The sequence below is a fragment of the Antrostomus carolinensis genome, unplaced genomic scaffold (genome assembly GCF_000700745.2).
Source record: "Antrostomus carolinensis isolate BGI_N321 unplaced genomic scaffold, ASM70074v2 scaffold40612, whole genome shotgun sequence".
Classification (NCBI taxonomy): Eukaryota; Metazoa; Chordata; class Aves; order Caprimulgiformes; family Caprimulgidae; genus Antrostomus; species Antrostomus carolinensis.
The window spans coordinates 17,679-37,104 of record NW_010300920.1 but is presented as its reverse complement, the minus strand read 5'-3'; the positions used below and the strand labels follow the sequence as shown (position 1 = coordinate 37,104).

The following is a 19,426-nucleotide window of genomic DNA, read 5'->3' as shown; positions in this document are numbered from 1 at the left end:
TCAGAGTACATTAGACAGAACTGAGTGTTTACTCGGGACAAAATCTGCCTCAGAGTGATTTACACCATCAGTCAGATTGAAGGCTCAGTAAACACGAACACATTTCCCATTGCTTGCTCCATGGATGAAGCCTGCAATGCCTCAGTGTGTATGAGATTTATGTGGGAAGGGTCCTTCCTGCTGGGATGTGGTTTTGCAAGTCACTTGCCGTGAGTAATGTCCTGCTCCTTATTTGCTACACCATGAGTATGCTGAGGCATATAATATGCAACCAGAAATGTGTGAAAATCTTCATCCTTACCTGCCTGGGAACAGTTTAAGAGGAGCATGTCAGAGAGAGAAGGAAGGAAGAGTGCCAGTCTAATTTGCTTTTTTAGTGCAAAATGAGTGGGATGCAGTCAGTCTGCTCACCGCATGCATGTGAACACTTAGGAAAAATATGGCCAGCATGGCCCAAGTGAGAGATCCATTAGGAAATCTGATTTCTGTCTTGGTTAATTGAAATAAATTGATCTATGAAGAATATTAAAGTGGTTTGTTCAGTTTAGGTTTAAATTTCTAAGTATCTGCCACTTTCTGGAAACTAATTCAATATCTAGTCAGCTCTTTTGACCATGTACCTACCAATGCACACATGTTTGTGCACTGAAAAAATTACTTGTTGGAATAACAAAAAAACCCCAAGTCCTTCCTAAGTTTTCTTTCTCATGAAGTTTTCCCTGTGCCAGTTCTCCAAATTTCTTCTGTTTTGGATTTGGGTCTACCAGAGCAACTGGTGAGCAGCAGCACACAGTGAGGAGTGCTGAGAGGGGTAGTCTGAGAGGAACTGTCCAAAGCACATTGGAGGTTGTCTACATTTTGAAAATGGAGAAGACCTCCAAAAAGATGCATGTGGAACCTCCAGGAGCATCACTGCTGTCCCCTGTCACAGTAGTAGCAAGGAGTGGGGACCAACCCTGTTTAGCTTGAGTAGAAAGACAAGGAACTGGTAAACTCTTTGGAGACCAGGGGATGGTGTGTCAATGAACTCAAAGGCTGCTTCACAGCTTTGTCACTTGGTACCTATTCCCTGCACTCGGCTAAAGCCCTTTTCTGCCATATGCTTGCCTTGCTCTCCGATTTTAGTGTTTCTGAGGTGTCTGTGAGTGCCGTTGTGGGTTGTAGATAGCTCAAGCATCTTTCTGTGAATGTGTAATCCCATCAGTAGAGGGCAAATTTCATTATTAACTTCTCTGGAGAATTTCTTCCTTCTCTATTTGCAATAATAAAATAGCTGAGATAAGGTCACATGCTATTTATAACCATCTCACTATTACTTGCTTCTACTCGCCCAGGCAGTAAGCTCTGCATAGACACAACGAGATTAATCCTTCATGACATTGAACCTTTTATTTCCCTTGTTATCTGTGCTTACCAACTCCAGAGCCTCCCTCCTCTGCAGAGCTGAGTGCACTAAGCCTTTGATACAACACAGCAGCAGTGGAGCTATGAAAAAGTTTTAAAAAACAATATCTGTTCAGCAAACCAGAAGTTGTCTGAAGGTTTAAGACTTTGGTTTCTAGGTCAGCCGAATGGTTTGAAATTTTTTCTCACAAGCTCCGTGCCAGGGTCATGCACTCAGCATTTAACAGAGGCTGTGTGCAGGTAGGTCCAGTCTCGGCACGGCAAAAAACACTGGGGTTTTGAGGGATCTGACACATTTTACAGTGTATAAGCCTTACTTCTGCTCCTGAAAAATAAGTTTTAATTCAAACTATATGTCTTGTGTGCTGAAGATACCTTAAAATAGAAACAGGTTGGATTATGACAGTCACACAGAATGTATGACAGTTGCTAATATCTGATAATATGTTCAATGAAATGGGAATTCATTGTTGATAATAGTCTGAGATCTTGGTTATATCATGCATGCCCTGTGACCCCTTGTCTCAGGCAGTCAGAATTGATACTGCTTTGGCTCCATTCTCTCTAAAATCCTCTGACTTTTGCACCTCTTTTATCCTGTTTTTTTTCTGTGAAAACTGTAGGGTGAGCTTGGAGCAGCTGAGCATCTGTAGATGTTCTGGCTACAGCTGCTTCCCCCTATAAATGGCACTGCGTCAGTGTTCAACGTAAGCAAACTGGGGGTGGTGTGGTACACCTGCAACAACAGACCATAAAGCTGTGCAATCCTTGTCTCACAGACCTGGCACAACTCCTGTTCCACTTCATTATCCCCACTGCCATGCACCAGTGAACAAACTTTGAGGCCTGCAAATTTAGGGTTATTGCAGCTAAAACTACAGCATATTCCCTAGGGAAGGGGCAGGGGGTTATACAAGCTCACTGAGCGTCTTGGCATGAGAGAAGCTTTGGTCAGAATTAATTTGTCTGCAAATAGCGAGGGCAAGTGTGAATTCAGAGCATGTGCCTGCTCGTGGAGCTTCACAATGAGATGAATCCTGTTTTCTCTTTGAGGGATGCAGCAGCCAAAGTGATGACAAAATCAAAGAGCAAGTTAGGCATATTCCAGTGAGACAGTTTATTTCCTAACCATGGCAGGTTGGTGACAGTGACCTTACAGGTACAAATCAGATTGCTTGGTATGGAGTTTACTGGCTGATAGGTAGTTTGACAGGTACAAGAATGACGATGAACTATTAAGGGACTGTTAACACTATATTACGTGTTTCATCATGCAGCCCCTGAAAGCTCTAGAAAGGATTTTCTCAACTGTTATCAATGAGAATTGGCATTGATTGTATAGTGATGCTCAAGGTGTTTGCTCCAGGTCCTTACTCCAGGCTGTGCCTGGTGCTGTCTAATGCTCCAGTTAAAACAGCCTTCCTAATCCAAGCCACTACTGCAGGTTGGAAGTCTCAGTCCATTGAAGTCCAGGCCAGCACTGTCCCAGATGGGAATGAAACAGAGCATTTGCCATTTGCTGAAATTCTTTAATCTGAGGTTTTGCTGCTTAAAATAATTTTCCTGTTTTTCTGTGAAATTAAACACTCCTAACATTTGAATGAGGAAAAAAAAAAAAATCAGCATCAAAACCCAGAAGCACTTAGATGTGTTTTCCCCTTCTTGGCTCTAGCTGTTGGCGTGGTAAGATCAAAATGGACAGGGTGTTCCCAGGGCTCTCTCATTGCTGGTGTTCTGATTTCTTGTGTCATCTCTGGCTGAAATACACAGGGTTTTGTGCAAAGCTGCAGTGATAGTCCAGTGATCTCATTCCAGTGGGATGAACAAGGAGACCTTAGAGCACATACTAAAGTTGTGATTCTACAGCTGTCATTTTTTCCTTGCTTATTTTCATTCAGTGATGGTTGTACAAGGATCAAAATTCTCTTGTGTTCATTTTTATGGTCCCCGAGTTGCTTGCCATCTAAATAAACAAAACTATTACCCTGTGGGATAAATACTATTATTTTTATTGTTATTCATTTAAAACAATGGAAAATCAGGCACAAAGAAAACAAAATGTTTTTTTCCAATGGCTGCACAGTGAAATTGTGACAGGGCCAGGAACTGAGTCCAGGTGTCCTGAGTCCCAGCCCAGACCTTTAAACACCAAAATATCCTGCTCGTTGTGAATTCAGAGTGTTTTGGCAAAAGTTTCCCCAAAGTGTTTCATAATTAATGTCAGTGCTAGTCTCTGAACATGTCTTACCAGTTAGGAATTTGCTTTTATATACAGGCATCCACTTAAAAACTCCCCAGAACTTAGCAGCTGTTGGCTTCTTTGTGTTACTTGAATGTTTCTAAGGCAAATACGGGACATGATAAATTGAAAAGCGTTGAGTTGAAATGTTCTGCTTTGAGTCCACTTAGCAAAATCCAAAGGTCATCTCTGCTGTGAAGAGACAGCAGGACTAGACACAGTATGAGCTTTGTTTCAAGGGAAGGAAAGGGATTTTCTGTTGTGTCTAGAAATCAGAATCTTCCTATCTTGCAGAAGTGGATTTTATCCAGGAAAAGCTAAGACCATCCTAAGATCTGTGACAGCTTTCTGAAAAGGAGCTAGAACCAAAGGAAAAAAGAACATCCCACAACAGACTATTGCAGCTTGTGTCTCGAGGGACCAGTTCCCTGGCTGAGATTAATTTGGTCCCTTTAAAGTCTACAGAGGCAGGATGTCTGTGAATAGAAATCTGTGGTGTAGCGTGGAAGAATGCAGTTCTCCTGAGCAGCTCGAATAGTGGCTTAATAGCAGTCCTCTGGATTGGGTCAGCAGCTCATGTGTCTGCAACAAACTTCTTGCCCCATCTCGACCTCTCTAAGTACCAACTGCAGTGACTGTCCCACCAGTGCTCACCATGACCTGAAAATTTCCATCGTGAGATGCTCTGGTCAGTCCTTTATCCTGTATCAGATGCTGACCAGCTGCAATGAGGTTTTCCAGGATGGGATTATGTTGAGATAAACCCTTTTTCAGGGTGGGATGTATGTTTCTGAATAGGAATGTCTCTTTATTTAAAAAAAAACCAACAACAAAAAAAAACATTGAATGGGTTTGGAGTTTTTTTCTGCTGTCCTGGGTAAAAAATTCTTACAGTCATTTTGCTTGCCTGCTGGGATGCTGAGGAGTTATGCTGGAGAGTTGTGTTCTTAGGAAAACTCCAAGCGAAGAACTGGAATAGATCTTGTTTTTGCAGTAAAAGCTGGCTTCCCTGCATACCTTGTCAGCACAGAGCTAATCTTGAAAAACTTCTGAGGTTTACACAAGGCAAATTTTTTGCGTTTCTGTGGGCATTCAGCACAGCGGTGCTTTGGTGTTCAAAGGGCAGATTTGGGGAGCGGGCTGAGATGCTGTCTGACTGGAGCTTTCATCTTCCTTTCAGAGGTATTCACGCGTGCTTCTTCAGCCAGCTCTGCCCTGGCCTTTCTGGGAACTGGACAAGCAATTTTGGCTGTGCTGGAGCAGCAGAGAGGGTTTAGGAGAGCACCCACTTTGCATGGGTCTGGCCCATGGTGATGGCTGGGCTTTTCCTCCAAAAAGTCTTCCTGTATCTGGGCACCTGCTTTCAAAACATCTCCATGCCCCAGCGAGCAACATGAGAGCATGTCCGGAATGGCTTGTCTGATATAAAAGTGCCAATTTCACAAATCCCCTGGTAGATTTGGGTGTCTGCTGCCATTCAATGTCTCCCTATCAGAATCACCCAGGCATCCCTGACAAGCTCAGCCAGTGATTTCCAACAGCCGTGATGTCTCCAGTTGCCACCAGTTTGACTTGCAGTAGCCCCCTTGTTTGCTCTGCAGACTGTTTTTGTGCTCTTCCTAATCTAAACAGCCCAGATGAAAGCGCTGGGCACTTCTCTGGGGGATTTGCTGTGTGCCAGGAGGCTCAGCACGTGTCCTGCTGTGCTCCGCATCTTCCCCACTTCCCTCGCCTTTAACCTGGGTCCCAATCACCATCATCTATCTATCTCCTTTTTCTAATGAAAAAATAGTTTTCAGCATCTTGCTGCACTTCCCAATTCCACCTTGTTTTGAGGAAAAGCCAAAGGAAACCTGTTACAGTAATTTTTTTAATATCTGCCACTTGGAAATGATGTTTGAGAGTGGAGATTCAAAGGACATTGGCTGTTTCTTTCATAGCCAAAACTTGTTTCCTCCACACTGCCCTCAGAGAAGGTTACCTCACAAAAATAATGCATGTCTTCACCCTGTATTTTTCCAAGTCTTGCCAAGCTTTACATGCAGTAGGAAATGAGGCATCATTTTGCCAGTTAAACAACTGGGGTATTTTATTAACACTGGCAGACAGCTCCACTTTCCAAATAGGAGCAGATTTGCCAAATGAATTGGTGTGGGCTCGGTGCTTCCCGGGCAACACTCTTTGTCCAGCCAAATCTAACCTGTTGCTCTTGCCCCACTCCAGCTATTCCTGCTCAGAGCAGCATTCAGCATAAAAAAGGACTTCTTGCCATGCTGTTGCTGCACCTAAGTGCCCTGAGAAAATCCTTTGTATTTTTTCCCTTAGTATTTCACCACAAAGCTTTCACAAGCTGCACGTGCAAAATTGCATAGGATATACATACTCAGGGCCATCCCTCAAGGAGCAAACCCCATGATTTCACCCAGATGTCAGTCCCACTTAATTCAACAGGAGTTCACATGTATTGGATGTGTATTTTAATTTTAAAGATGGTTGCAAACACTTCTGCGGAGGTAAAAAACAACCTGCTGACAAGGTGGCTGCTCAGACAATTGACAGTTCAGACACGTCTCTGAGGATAATTGTATGCCAGAGATGAAACTAGTTATTACATGCCTGGCTGGTAATGAGTGTTTGTGCCCTCTCCGAGCCCCGAAGAAATGCAGGGTACTAGACCATTCACAGGGACTCACTGAAAGAAGTTTTGGGTATTTCTCATGGCTTGGCCGAAAGGCAAGCTACAGTTGATGCTCATTAAGTGCATGCCAAGTATTAAATCCAGTGTTAAGGAGCCCCAAGGAAGGTGCTGTTGTCTCCCAGGTATGAGCAGGGTCTTGAGGGCAGCCATGGCCTCACCTCACCTCACATGGCCTCTCTGCCTTGCTCCAGGCATACAATAACAGGGTGTGAAGCTCATGCTTCTCTGCAGGTCTCTTTCAGTTCTCCTCATTTTGCTGGTTGAGTTGTCCTGTGGGTATGTGTACAGGTTTCCACAGGTGAGCTGCTGTACCATGACGGCAGCACAGCATAGATCTACCTGAGCTCACTGGCTCTGATGCCTCAGGAGGAGCTTAGCAGCAGTGGCACAGGGTTTGGTGTGAGTTTCGCCATCAAGGAGAACACTTGGACCCAGCCTTGCCAGGGCTAGCATTAGCCTGGTTCTGGCTAACAAGCCTGGATGAGCCTGCTCAGACTGCAGACGTGTCCCAGGGGCCTGACTCTGCACCTTGCTGGTACTCAGCGGCGTTGGCTTTCTTTCAGGAGCAAGTGCATTAGCCATGGAAGTGGCTTCTCTCCTGCTAGGTTATGCAGATGTTTCACCTGAACATCTGTCCTGCTCCCAGCAGCTGTGGGTGTGTGTTCTAGCTACTAAGAAGAAAATTAACCCTATCCTAGCAAAAACCAGGACACACTAAGCATTTCTGTTTGTTTACAAGGCTTTCTCCAGGGTGAAACTAACATCTGGTCTCAGTTCTGAATCTCTAAATCCAAAGTAACTTGATACACCAAGATAAGCTCCTCTTTGTATCTCTGCCACTATCAGTGGAGTTTGATGTTTGCAGCTATACACAGCTGAGCTTAATAAGTGGTCCCAGGTCCCCATTTACAAGCAGAAACCCTTAGCCTGAACATAGCTCAGCCTCCAAGGCTCGTAGAGAGCGCAATCTCAGCAGCTGCTTTCCCCTCCTCTCTCTGTGTTGTATCTCATGAGAGCATCTCCCCACCTGGGACTGTGCAGAGGGTTGGAGTAGCTGAGTTCAGAGGACGTGCAGCTGGAAAATAGGCTGGACCCCATCACTGGTAGACTACGTTGCAGACAGATAAGTGACCTGTCTGGCTCTCAGAAACTCCAGCTCTTCCAATTTCCCTTGCACTAGGCTTTCCTTTCATTTCAGCTGTTTTCTTTAGCCTCTGCTTTCAGGTTTTCCTTGGTTATCCCATTATTGCCCAGTCCAGTGGTGTCAAAAGGATGTCAGAGGTATAGGTGTCAGAGCGAGCAGCATAAACTGCTGTGTTCACTGCCCTACATCACCAACTCAGTTGGTCTTTTTTATCTTTTTACAGCTGAACAAGCTGGAGGAGGCAGCAAATGCAGCTCACACCTTCTTCATGGCAAACCCTGAGCACATGGAGATACAGCAGGACATCGAGAACTACAAGACCACAGCAGGGAAGGTCAGCTTGATTGACCGGGAGGCCAGGCAGCACATGGTGAGTCTGAGCTAAAGAGGTGCCCAGGTTAAATGTCAGACAGTCTGGAGAGAAAAGATTTAGGAGGCAAAGAGAGCATCATCTAGGAATGGGGAGTTTCTTGACAAGATCCATATTACAATACAGCAAAACAAGTTCTCCCTTTCAGAGCTCTCCTTCAAGGCAAGCCAGCTCCTGCTTTTTCAAGGCACTCTCTGCTCTTTGTTTGATGGATGCATCCACAACCTGGTCCCTCTCTTCAGGCAACTCAGGGGACATCCATGGCTGTGAACACTCACCATCAGGCAGCTTTGATGGATGCCTCCGTGGGCACTGATGGACAGATCTTGGCTTATGTATATTTCTTCTGAGCTGGTTTCTCCCAGCTGGGCAGGGTACATGCACATGTGTGACTATGCTGGTGAGGGTGCAGGCAGGAGAGCGACAGCTTTTTTTGCCTCCCCAAAGTGCAAGGCCAACATAAATGCCAGGGGCACCCCCAACTTTCTGATTTCACAAGCCACAAGGAAGAAGGAGTGGCCATTTGATATAATTGATGGAGGTTCTAAGACAGATCTTGCCAGGTCGAGTGCAGTCTTCCCTTGGCATCCAGCGTAGTTGTCACGTACAAGGGTTAAAACAAAGAAAAGGAGGTTTTTTTCACATAATGCATAATCCAGCAGTGGCACTGTGGATGCTCTAATTATGGAGCAGTTCAGAAGAATATTTAGGCAGGTTTACGAGGTTTCACTGGTCCAAAAGTCCATTGGTGGCTTAAAGATGGTTTGGTACAATTGCTTACACCTGATAGGTACCCAAGGGGATCATTCTGTCGCTGCCCACTTGTACCTTCTTTTGAGAAGCACCTGCAGCTGACAAGGGCAGGATGCTGTGGTCCAAGCAGTGTAGATCTCATTGCAGGCTATAACTTCCTTACAAGGGGAAGAGGATGGGCAGGCGCTGATCTCTTCTCTCTGGTGAACAATGATAGGACCAGGGGAAATGGCAGGAAGATGTGCCAGGGCAAGTTTAGGTTGGACATGAGGAAAAGGTTCTTCACCCAGAGGGTGGTGGAGCACTGGAACAGGCTCCCCAGGGAGGAAGTCACGGCACCAAGCCTGACAATATTCAAGAAGCATTTGGACAAGGCCCTCAGACAAATGGTCTGAATCTTGCAACTGTCCTATGCTAGGACAAGAGTTGGACTCGATGATCCTTGTGGGTCCCTTCCAATTCACAACATTCTATGATTCTGTGATTCACTATCTTGTCTTCTGCCTGCTTACTTTGCAGGAAGACTACAGTGCTGGAGTAAGGCACTACGACAAAGAGGAGTATGAGCTGGCTATTGACTTCTTGGAGCGTGCTTTGAAAGGGTACTACTCTGAGGATGAAGATTGCCAGATCATGTGTGAGGGACCACAGAGATTTGAGGAGCATGAGTACCTGGAATATAAGGCTGGCCTCTATGAAGCTATTGCAGGTGAGATTTTTTTGCATCTTTAGGGTTCTCACCCTTGGCCATGCAATGTTTTTAACTTTTGAGTTTGGGCTTTTGACTGGATTTGTTGAAGTGTCTTCCCTTCCATTGCTGCTGCTGGTGAATAAAGCTGCAGGAGGCACTTGTAAGACCAAAAGATGCAAATTCAGAAGACAGGGAACTAGAACATCTCATTTTGATCCTGAATAGAAGCTGGGCTGGAGGAATTGCAACAGATGTGTGGAACATCTGCAACTTTCTGTAAGAGCTGGAAGTATAAGTGCTTTAACACAAACAGCCTAGTTTTTCCCCTGTACACAGTCTCACATACCTCACTGGAATCTAGACTTCTCTGGCCCCTGTTTGTATTTTCTCTGTTTTTCAGTGCATACGAAGAGAGCAGCAGAGTCCTCTTGGCCACGCTCCAGATGGCCAGGAAAATTGCCAAAAAGGCTCAGAACATAGATTTCCTCTCCATCCAAAGGGATGGATTTGTCATTAGTGGAGGCCCACCTAATTATGATCTCGACTGAAATCTCTGGAGAGAATTGAACATTGCTGTGTAATCTTCAGATTTGCATATGTGGCTCTGAGCGAGAGAGGATTAAAGTGGTTCATTCTCAGTAGAAATGAGATTACATTTATTTAGTTGTAAGGGAATGAAGAACAATAAATTAAGGTTTGTTTGGTGACAGAAATCTTATTTATCTGCTCATGGTCTTGGAGCTGCATCAAGCTCTGGCGTTTTGCGTCTTGTGATTTCACTCAGTTGCAGACTGTTTTTTATTTTTGCATAATTCTGTTTGGGTTGAGACAGGAAATCTAATTGAGATGACCAAGATGAGAAACCACCAACATACCGGATGGGAAACTGCCTTTGTTGGGTTTATTTGCCCATGCAAAAAATATGAGAAGTCTCACAAGGGCTGACTTTGTACCATTGTTAACTGTCAGCTGATCATGCTTGGTTTTAAAGCCATGACCAGGACCAAGGGCATGTCAAGCCCTCAAAGAGAGCAGTCTTCAGTGACAAAGGAAACCCATCTTCCTTGTCACTGAAAGCTGCTGCTTATCGAACAGCTTTTGGTCTCTGTTAAATTGTTCCTGTACTGTGCAAGTTCAGTACAACCTCAGCAAGCAGAGAAGGTGTTTCTGTGCTAGACCGTGAGGAGCGCAGATGTGGTCATGATCTGGTGGTCCTCAACCCAGCACATCACCTGGGAGTTGGAACAAGTCACTGCAAGCACTGTGACTTGGGTTGGCCAGATATGCCTGGGTATAAAAACCCCAGGGCCTTTCAGGCACCCAAGGAAACAGAGAAGTGAGGGCACACGGAGGGAAATGAGATATGTAGTGCAACCACTTTCCTATAGGAAATGGAGTGGTTCATTACCGGACAGCATAAACCAGTGTTTACCCCTGGGTCCATGGCACTCAGCCCCAGATGTTTCAGCAGGGAGTGGGAACCCTAATACACCAGGAAAAGAGAGTTTAAGTTTCTTCAAAACTTGTATCAGTTCTCAGTCCCAGGCTGATTTGTTATGCTTCTGCATGGGGTGGAAACACTCACCTCTCCACCCCAGGGACAGATGTATTTCAGTGAATTGATTCCAGTCTATATAGCCTGTTTCTAGGGTACCTTGACAGTACCAAGAAAAAGCAGTGCTTCTCAGTGATGGATTATTCCAGGTCTAGGATGCTTAAACAGGTTTAAATTACAACAAAATTATTTATGTTCTTTTCCTTCTTGTTTTGCTTAATGTAATACCCTGAATGTGTATGGTAAATCAGATAACTACTCAGACTACCTGCCCAGAGAAAACGGGGACTGTTTTGAGTTTCCACTTGATTTCATCACAAATTCCTCAGGCTGTTTTTTTGGCAGTTCTGAGAAATGCTTTGGTAGCTGAGCGCATGGTTTTTTTCAAGCCTGTGTTTGTTTCTTAAGGTTTTTAATGGTGTACAGAGACAGAGCGAGTAAGTAGATTTGTAAGTACATTGCAGCAAAGGCTCCAAACTGGAATCAGATGTCTGCATTGGCTTCAAAATTGTACAGCTGATATAATGCCTATATTGTGGACTCCCACCAATTAAGAAACCTTGCTAATGGCAGATGTTTACCACGTGCTTGCGTTTCCCTGGGAGATATCTCATCTTTGAGAAGCAGCAAACATGGAGATCTTGCTGCCGATATTTGCACCTTAGACCTCTCCATCATGCAGTGCAGGCACCTCGTTTGGCAGTGCTTGAAATCTGCACCAAACCCTCTGGTCTAAACGTCCCTTGGGAGCTTTCTTCCTGCAGAAAGGAGAGAGTTAAAGATATGTGGAGGTGGGTTTCGTCTGGCGGCACATGTGGCCACCCGGTCTTCACATCTCCACTTTCTTTGTGGTTGTCCTCACCTTTGGTTTGCCTCTTGGAGTTGAAGAGCTACCTGCCATCTGCACATCTCTGTGCCCATCCAGCTTTCTTGGGCAGAAGCAGCAGCTCCTGGCCACACAAAAGAGATGCTCAAGCTCCCTCTACAGTTGACAGAAGGAGAAAGGCATTTCTCAAGATGGGGCAAAAATGTGACTGCGAGTCTCCATTGGCTTTGGGAAGTATCCTGAGCTCTTTCTCTGTGTGTGCAGTCACCTGCTGGACCAGAGCAGCCTGATTTGCATGTCCTTCAGTTGGGGAGATTTCACCTCTGTCTGTCCTTGTCTCAGCACCATCACCATCCTTCTCAGCTCAGACCATCTTCTCCCTCTTTTCTTGGCAGATCACTACATGCAAGTCCTGGCCTGCAAACATGACTGTGTCCGAGAACTCGCCACACGTTCGGGACGTATCTCGCCCATCGAAAATTTCCTTCCCCTCCATTACGACTACTTGCAGTTTGCCTATTACAGAGGTAAGGGCTGTCTTTCTGTTCCTCATAGTGCTTGCTGTGTTTTGTTACACTTTGTACAAGTTTGACTTCCTTCAGGTGGAAATCGGGATATTTCCCCATGATGTCTGTGCTACAGTGACGCAGTGGCATGGTCTGAAAGAGTCAGGAAGCAAAGGTCTTTGGAAATTGTCTCTTCAAAAGTCAGGTTGACTGAAATGCAATTAAGTATTTTTGTAAAAGTGTTTTAAATCATCGGTCAAGTTTTAAAAGCCCAACCTTTAGCTAAAACAGTATTATTCTTTAAATAAATCATACTTTTTTTAGGGTCCTTTCATTTGGCTTTTGATATTAAAGTTCTGGGGTTATGTGTTTCACATTTTGTGAAACCAATCGATACATTTTCCAAGTTAATATATAACAGGTATACAAGTTAACCCAAGCTTATCCCAAGATGCCAATTTTTGCTAATTACCAAATATTTTAAGATTCACAGTAAGGTTGCAGGTGTTTGCAACACTGCAAAATATCAGGAGCTGGCAGTGTGACACAATGCCAGTTGGGTGGTCCTATATGGCATTTTATGATGTTCTGTTACATAAAGGAAACTCTAAGCTGAATTTTGCTCTCCCAGCCATGGACTAAGAGCTCTTTCCTGAAAAGGGAAGAATGTAGGAGGGTCAAAATTGCTACTCCGACCTAAAGCTTCTTCATTCATCAGTGCAACGGGAAGAAAGCTGGAGTGTTTCGTGTGTAGTGTATAGGCTTTTTTATTCTTCTGCCCAGTTAGAGGTGTAATGTGGTGGGTAAAACCCCCAGAGCCCTGAGGGGTGCTGCACAGAAGAGAGGCAGTTTGCTGCTGGATGGCCTCCACATCCTGCCCATCCAGATGGATCCAATTTGGATCCCATCTCACCTATGCATGACCGCAGAGAAGTTGTGTCTCTCTGCCTCAGTTTCCCTGCTGGTTAAATGGAGGGGATAAGACCAGGTTGCCTCAAAAGAGCTCTGTAAAGCGCTGGGCTGACCCCTCAGCTGATGCAGAGCTCAGGCTGTGCCCTCCCTCTCTGGAGGCTCCCCTCCTTGGCTCTGCCCCGCCGTGCCCTGTGTGATCCCTGGCACTGCCAGTGGAGCTGTGACCCCTCTGACCCCCCTGACAACTGTTGTGTTTCCTCCCAGTTGGTGACTATGTAAAAGCCCTGGAGTGTGCCAAGTCCTACCTCCTCTTCCACCCAGATGATGAAGATGTCTTGGAGAACGCAGGTTATTATGAAGGCCTCTTGGAAGGTACGATGGATCCAGACACCATCAAACCCAGAAAGGTGAGAGTGAGCATCACCTAAGAGCCTTTGGTGGGAGGCTTTAACAAAAGTAGCAGCTGGAAATAAAAGCAGCTTGACAGCTTCTCTATAGTGGGACTGCTTTGAAAACAGATGTGGAGATGCTGGACTAGCTGGTGATGCTAATTATCAGGGTGCAAGTCTAGAGTCAGTGGTGTGGGGGAGAGGCTGGAGGGCAGGATCTTCTTTAAATGGGGACTTCAGCTTAGCAAAGCCCAAGCAAGGGCAGGGAGGGCGATGACTGAGTGCCTCAACAATGTAAACCCTCCTCTCATTGAGTGCTCTGGAGGAGATGCAGGGGAGGAATGCAATGAAGCACTGAGCAGAGGGCAACCTCTGTTAAGAGAGGGCTGAGAAATATTTTCCCAAGGGGGAGTTGGGATGTCAGCATTACTCACAAGTCACTGAGCTTGGAGTTCAGCGCTCAGCCTGTTCTGCAGGGAGTAGGTTTGCTGTCACAGGGTTAGGCTGGGGTCAAACAGCCAAACCATGGGTGTTCAGTCACCCAGCAGGACAGGCTTCCTCTCTGGTCCCATCACAGCCTTTATCTGCAGCCCTGGAAGTGCCTTTCTCATGATGCAGAAGAGAAGAAGTTCCTGTTCCATTACAGCCTTGCTGAGGCTCATTCCCCTTGCGCCATAAGCAGAGGGTAGGCAGGAACTGGATTTTCCATTGCCTTGGGAATTCCTTCATTTTCAGGAAAATTAAGATGAATTTGGTAAAAAAGAACTAATTAAACTAAAAAAGGAAAGGGAAATTATAAAAAAGAAAATGAGAATAATTATTGTTTCTCCTCACAAAGTGAATCTAGGAAAAAAACTGAAGTTGACTAAAATATTTCATTGTTTCCAGTGTTTTGAAGTTTTCTGTAAAAAAAAGACAAATTGATTTTTTTGCTTTGCAGTTTTCTAGGAGAAAAAAATCCAGTGTTTTGTTTATAAATTTTTCATTCAAAAAAATTCATCCATCCTCTGATGGATGATTTCCAGCTGGCTGTGCTTTGTGATCCCCATCTGAGCACCCTGAGTGCGTCCCAGGCTGTGATGCTGCAGCCCCCCCAGCGCTAGGCTCTGGGCTCCACATTGCAGATGGGGAACCAAGGCACAGCCCAGCCAGGGGCCCTGCTCCACCAGCCTGAACCTGCCTCCTGTTCTGCAGCTAGGGCTGGGCTTCTCTGGACAGCCTCTTAGAGGCTTTCCAAGGTGCTCAGCACTCTCTGCCAGCTATGGACATGTATTTTGGGGATTTAGGCTTCCCAATGAGTTGCTGAACACATCCCCTGTGTAATGTAATGAGCAGCTCAGCCCTGTGTCCGGGGTTGCTCTAAGGCATGACCCAAGCATCCCTTGCCCTGTAGGAGTCTGTGGTGTTGCATGGAAAGCAAACCCCTCTTGAAGCAGAGGTGTATTGCTTGTGTCTTGTGAAAGCCACAGGTGCAACTGCTCCTCTTTTCTTCTTTTTTTCAGGAAGCAAAAATGTTGCTGCGGCGCCATAAGCTGGAGTCTCACCTCTTGCAGGTGGCTGCGGCCGGCCTCGGATACACCTACACAGAGCCGGTAATGCCTGGGTCTGCTATGGCCAGGACCTTTAGGAGTTCACAGCTATAGGACCAGCTTCCCCCCTCTTCTCTCCTATAAAGCAGGTCCCCTGTAGGTGACTCAGGAGCTGGGTCTTGGCCTCATTTGTTCCCTGTGGGAAAATGGTGACGGCAAAGCAAGGAAGGCAGCTGTTCCTGGAGTAAAGGAGAAGTAGATGTAGCCTAGACCAGCTCTCCTGCCATGGTGTCTGGCTGTGTCTTAGCCACTGCCATAGTGATGGGGTGGGACAGAGAAGGCTGGCAAGCCAGGCTCCCTCTGTAATCATCGTGTGATGCCAGTTTGGGTTGGGGTTATATATTCAATTTGGTGACCCCAGGCAATTACCCGAAGTTGTGTGGGATGGACCCATACCAGAGTGGCTGGCTGATGTCCCTGGGTGTGAGGCAGAGCAGGTAGCTCACTGGCTTCAGCTGGAGCATTAAATTAAGAAGCACAACCTCTCTCTTTTCCCACAGAACTACTGGAACCGGTACGGCGCCCGCCAGGATGAGCACAGGTGAGCCACCACCCACCCCAGCTAAACCTGTGTCTTCACCAGTCCCCACAGTGGGGTGAAGGGGATGTGTCCATGGTGGGGTACCAGCCTGCCACTTTGGGGGCTGCTGCTTATCCACCCCAACACACCATCATGGTTGGATTAGGGCCCTTTGCCCCTTGCCATGCAAACATTCCCACAAACACCTTATTTTAGTTGCCTCAAAACCAGCGATGGTCTAGAGGGAACTTGGTTGATGAGGCAAGTGGTACTGTTGGTGTCTGTGCTTTATGGGTGGAAATTCTTGTTCCTATTACCAGAAAAACACAGTTTGCCACAGGACAGGGTGAGGGCTTCTGCTTGTGAAATTTGTACAAAGTACCAATTTGCCCATTTTTTTAATGTATCGGTTTCCAAAGTGTGCAAACCAGCACAATTCCCAGAGCTGGAGACCTGTGAGCAAAGAAATGATGTTCCTCTTTTCTCTTGCTCCTCAGCGTCCCATCAAGTATTAGCAATGAACCAGAGGATGGGCCCCGGCTGTCCCTGGCAAAGAAACCCATGCCAAAGCCAGATCGCGAGCTGAAGGAGGGTGAGTCTGATGAAGATGTTTCAACAAAATCAGGTTTTTTCCTATTGCTAGAGACTGCAGAGGCTGGCCGCTCTGCAATGAGGGCCAATTCTACCTGAGGGGGCTGAAGTTTGAAGGGACAGAGAAGTCTTTGATGCTGCCACAGAATTTCTGGGTCTGTGGATTCCACCACCACCGCTCTGCTCTTGGACTTGCTTTTCCCACCTGCTGAGCCATGAGATGTGGAGCTGGGAATTTGAGTCCTCCTCACCATGGGGAATGTGGCAAACAGTAGTCTTTCCTCCAGGTGCTTTTAAGATTAAAATGTTCCCTCTTGTCCAGGCTGCAGAAGGATAGATGGTGGAGGTGTTAGGTTTTGGGAATTCCAGTCCTGATATTTTGTTAAATGTGCTGGATCACACCATATTAACAACCATTTCTGTTTGCAGACTAGCTTGTGATTTCATGTCTTGGCTGACATCACATCACTTGGTTTTAAGGCCTGTCGGCAGACGTTTCAACTGATTTCAGCACATTTTCGGCAACCACAGAAAATACCATAACATCTTCTACTAAAGACAAGATTTCCCCCCATAACCATTTTGAAAAACTATATTGTAGCCAAACACCAAAGCATGCTCCTTGCTGCAAAACAACAGGATCTCAAGCCAGGAGGTGTCTTGTGTCTCTTGTGGGCCAGCTTCACAGCAGCAGGCAATTAAACCTCCCTATAATGCAACGGATGGTTGTGCTTTTGGGGGAATTTCACAACTTCCCACGTCCCAAGTTGTCTCCAGCTGCTCAGTGTCGTGTTCAGAGCATTGTTATGCCTTCTCTAGCCATATATAAAATAGGCGAATACCACAGGAAAATCCTGAAGAGCTTGCTTAAGCCAACAGCTGGTTGATTTATATTTGTTGGCCTATTTGCTTTCTATAACCAAATAATTGGAGAGTGCATCTTTCTCTGTTTTTAATTCTCTCTATGCTTTTATTCTGGTTTAGTTGCAGAATGTTTTCAAGTTTACAAAGAAAACTGAAACCATTGAAAAAGAAAATGGAATTTTTGGTCATCCAGCTGTTTCCTTTCTCTGTTGTCTTTTTTTCTTTTTCTCTTTTCACTTGGAAAAAGAAAAAGCCAAAAGAGAAAAAGAAATGTTCATTTTAATTTTGTGCTCCTCTCCTTCCCTCCTTTCTGCTTTCCACCAATTCCTTCACTCCCAAATGTCCAAAGAATTCCCCAATGTATTTGGGCTGTTTTTCACAGAACATACACATGGGAAACAGGTCTCTCTGCTGGTGCTTACAGGGGGTGGGGGCAAGGAAGGCAGCCAGGAGCACACTGTCAGTGTGGGACAAGGGTTCAGTGTTTGCAGCACAGGGCAGCCCCGCTAGTTCCCTGGGAGGAACAGAAGAATCATATAGAATCATAGAATGTATTGGGTTGGAAGGGACCTTCAGAGGTCATCTAGTCCAACCCCGCTGCAGTGAGCAGGGACAGCCTTACTAGAGCAGGTTGCTTAGAGCCCCATCAAGCCTGACCTTGGATATCTTCAGGGATGGAGCCTCCACTACCTCTCTGGGCAACCTGTTCCAATGATCCACCACCCTCTTATTGGAGAACTTTTTCCTAATTAATATCCAACCTAAATCTACCCTTTTCTAGTTTAAAACCATTACCCTTTGTCCTATTGCTACATGTCCTTGTGAACAGTTCTTCCCCAGCTTTCTTAGAGGCACCTTTCAGGTACTGGAAGGCTGCTGTAAGGTCCCACCAGAGCCTTCTCTTCTCCAGGCTGAATAACCCCAACTCTCTCAGCCTGTCCTCATAGGAGAGGTGCTCCAGCCCTTTGATAATTTTGTGGCCCTCCTCTGAACAAGAAACGGAGGAAGTGGTGAGTGATGCCTTCCAGGTTCATCCCTCATGTGCCTATGGCTGGGGAAGAGCAACATCCAAACTGATAAACTCAGCCCTGAGTTGGAGTGTGCCAGGAGTCTGGATTTCAGAGTCCTGTTTCTGATCCAGCTGCATTTATAATAAATGCTATTTTTGAGCAACAGGAACAGAAAAGTGAATATGAGGAACATCCCATCTTTTCTGTTTCCAAGATACCTAACTCTTCAAAAATAATGAGCTAGTGGTGGGGCTCTGCCCTCAGGGTTACATGTCCTCCATAGGCCAAGGAGACCTTTCAAAAACACACAGTGTGCCTCAACAAACAGGAAGAGTAGTAATTGTAAAAGCAGTGTAACAGAGAAGTTTCCTTGTGCCACATGGTGAGAGGAGCTCTGCAGCTCTGTTTCCTCTGTTTTATTGTGGCTCTGTGACAACAGATAATTTTTCCCACAACTTAGATGCATTTCACCTTCCTCCTGGTGAAACATCTGGTTTAGGTTTTTATTGTTGCCATTTCTTTCATTCTCTCTCTTCAAGGAGATGAGGGGAAGAGGCTTCAGAAGACCGTGATTTAGTGGCCTCGACAGGTTTTTCTGATCAAGCAAATTTGATTGGAATGGACCCAAAGTTCTTTTAAAGAGCTAATCTCTTTCTTCTCCTTGCCTGCTCATTTAGCACGTGGTAAAGCTCAGTCACCCTGTACCAGGCAGGAGCCTAGCAGTGTGCAAGCCCAGCCATGGTTGTATTCCCATCCCAGGGATGCTACCTAGGATCTCCAAAATGCAGCCAAGACATTGGCTTCTGTCAGGCAGAGGGAGGCAGGTCATAGGCAAGGAGCAAAGGATGGCAGGGGTGGCCATGGCAGTTCCTTTGCCTCTGCAGAGGAGGATTGTCCTCAGAGTCCTCCAGCTTGCCCTCTCCCAGCCCCCTTTCTCAGTGGAGAACAAGCGATGCTTGCTGCAAACTCAGCACCGCATTAGATTTTCTGTGTGTGCAAAAGACAAAAAACTCACTGATGACAATTGCAGAGAGCAACTTTGCCTGCCAAGCTGGCAAGGTCCACACAGCCCAATGGAAACCTATGGCCTCTTTTGATGTTGGCTGCTGAGCAGGAGAGCCAAGTTAGCCGGTGCCCGTGTCTCTCATTGTGCCCCACCAGCTTTTGATGTTTTCAGGCTGTGGTCCCTGCGTTTGCAAGGCAGCTAATGAGAAGGTGGAAAATGCTGATGCTCTTGCAACAAATTGATTTAATCTCCGGGTGTTTCCGTTGCTTCTGTTTCCTTTGTTGCTGATGTGAGGCCAAATTGCTCTCTGCTGTAAAGCTTTTTCCCTGGCAGTGTATCTGGGTGACTTCAGCTGGCCT

The 19,426-nt window shown here is 45.9% G+C and overlaps 1 protein-coding gene across 1 annotated transcript in view; it reads left to right on the top strand.

Moving 5' to 3' along the window:
* Positions 1-7,705: 7,705 nt before the first annotated feature.
* Positions 7,706-19,426, top strand: part of P3H2 (prolyl 3-hydroxylase 2) — a 16,252-nt gene continuing 4,531 nt past the window's right edge. Inside the window, exons 1-7 of the mRNA XM_010163288.1 lie at positions 7,706-7,855; positions 9,128-9,317; positions 12,076-12,207; positions 13,363-13,505; positions 14,990-15,079; positions 15,577-15,617; positions 16,094-16,188. Coding sequence (XP_010161590.1) covers positions 7,754-7,855; positions 9,128-9,317; positions 12,076-12,207; positions 13,363-13,505; positions 14,990-15,079; positions 15,577-15,617; positions 16,094-16,188 — 793 coding nt within the window. The 5' untranslated portion in view covers positions 7,706-7,753. The remainder of the gene's footprint in view (positions 7,856-9,127; positions 9,318-12,075; positions 12,208-13,362; positions 13,506-14,989; positions 15,080-15,576; positions 15,618-16,093; positions 16,189-19,426) is intronic.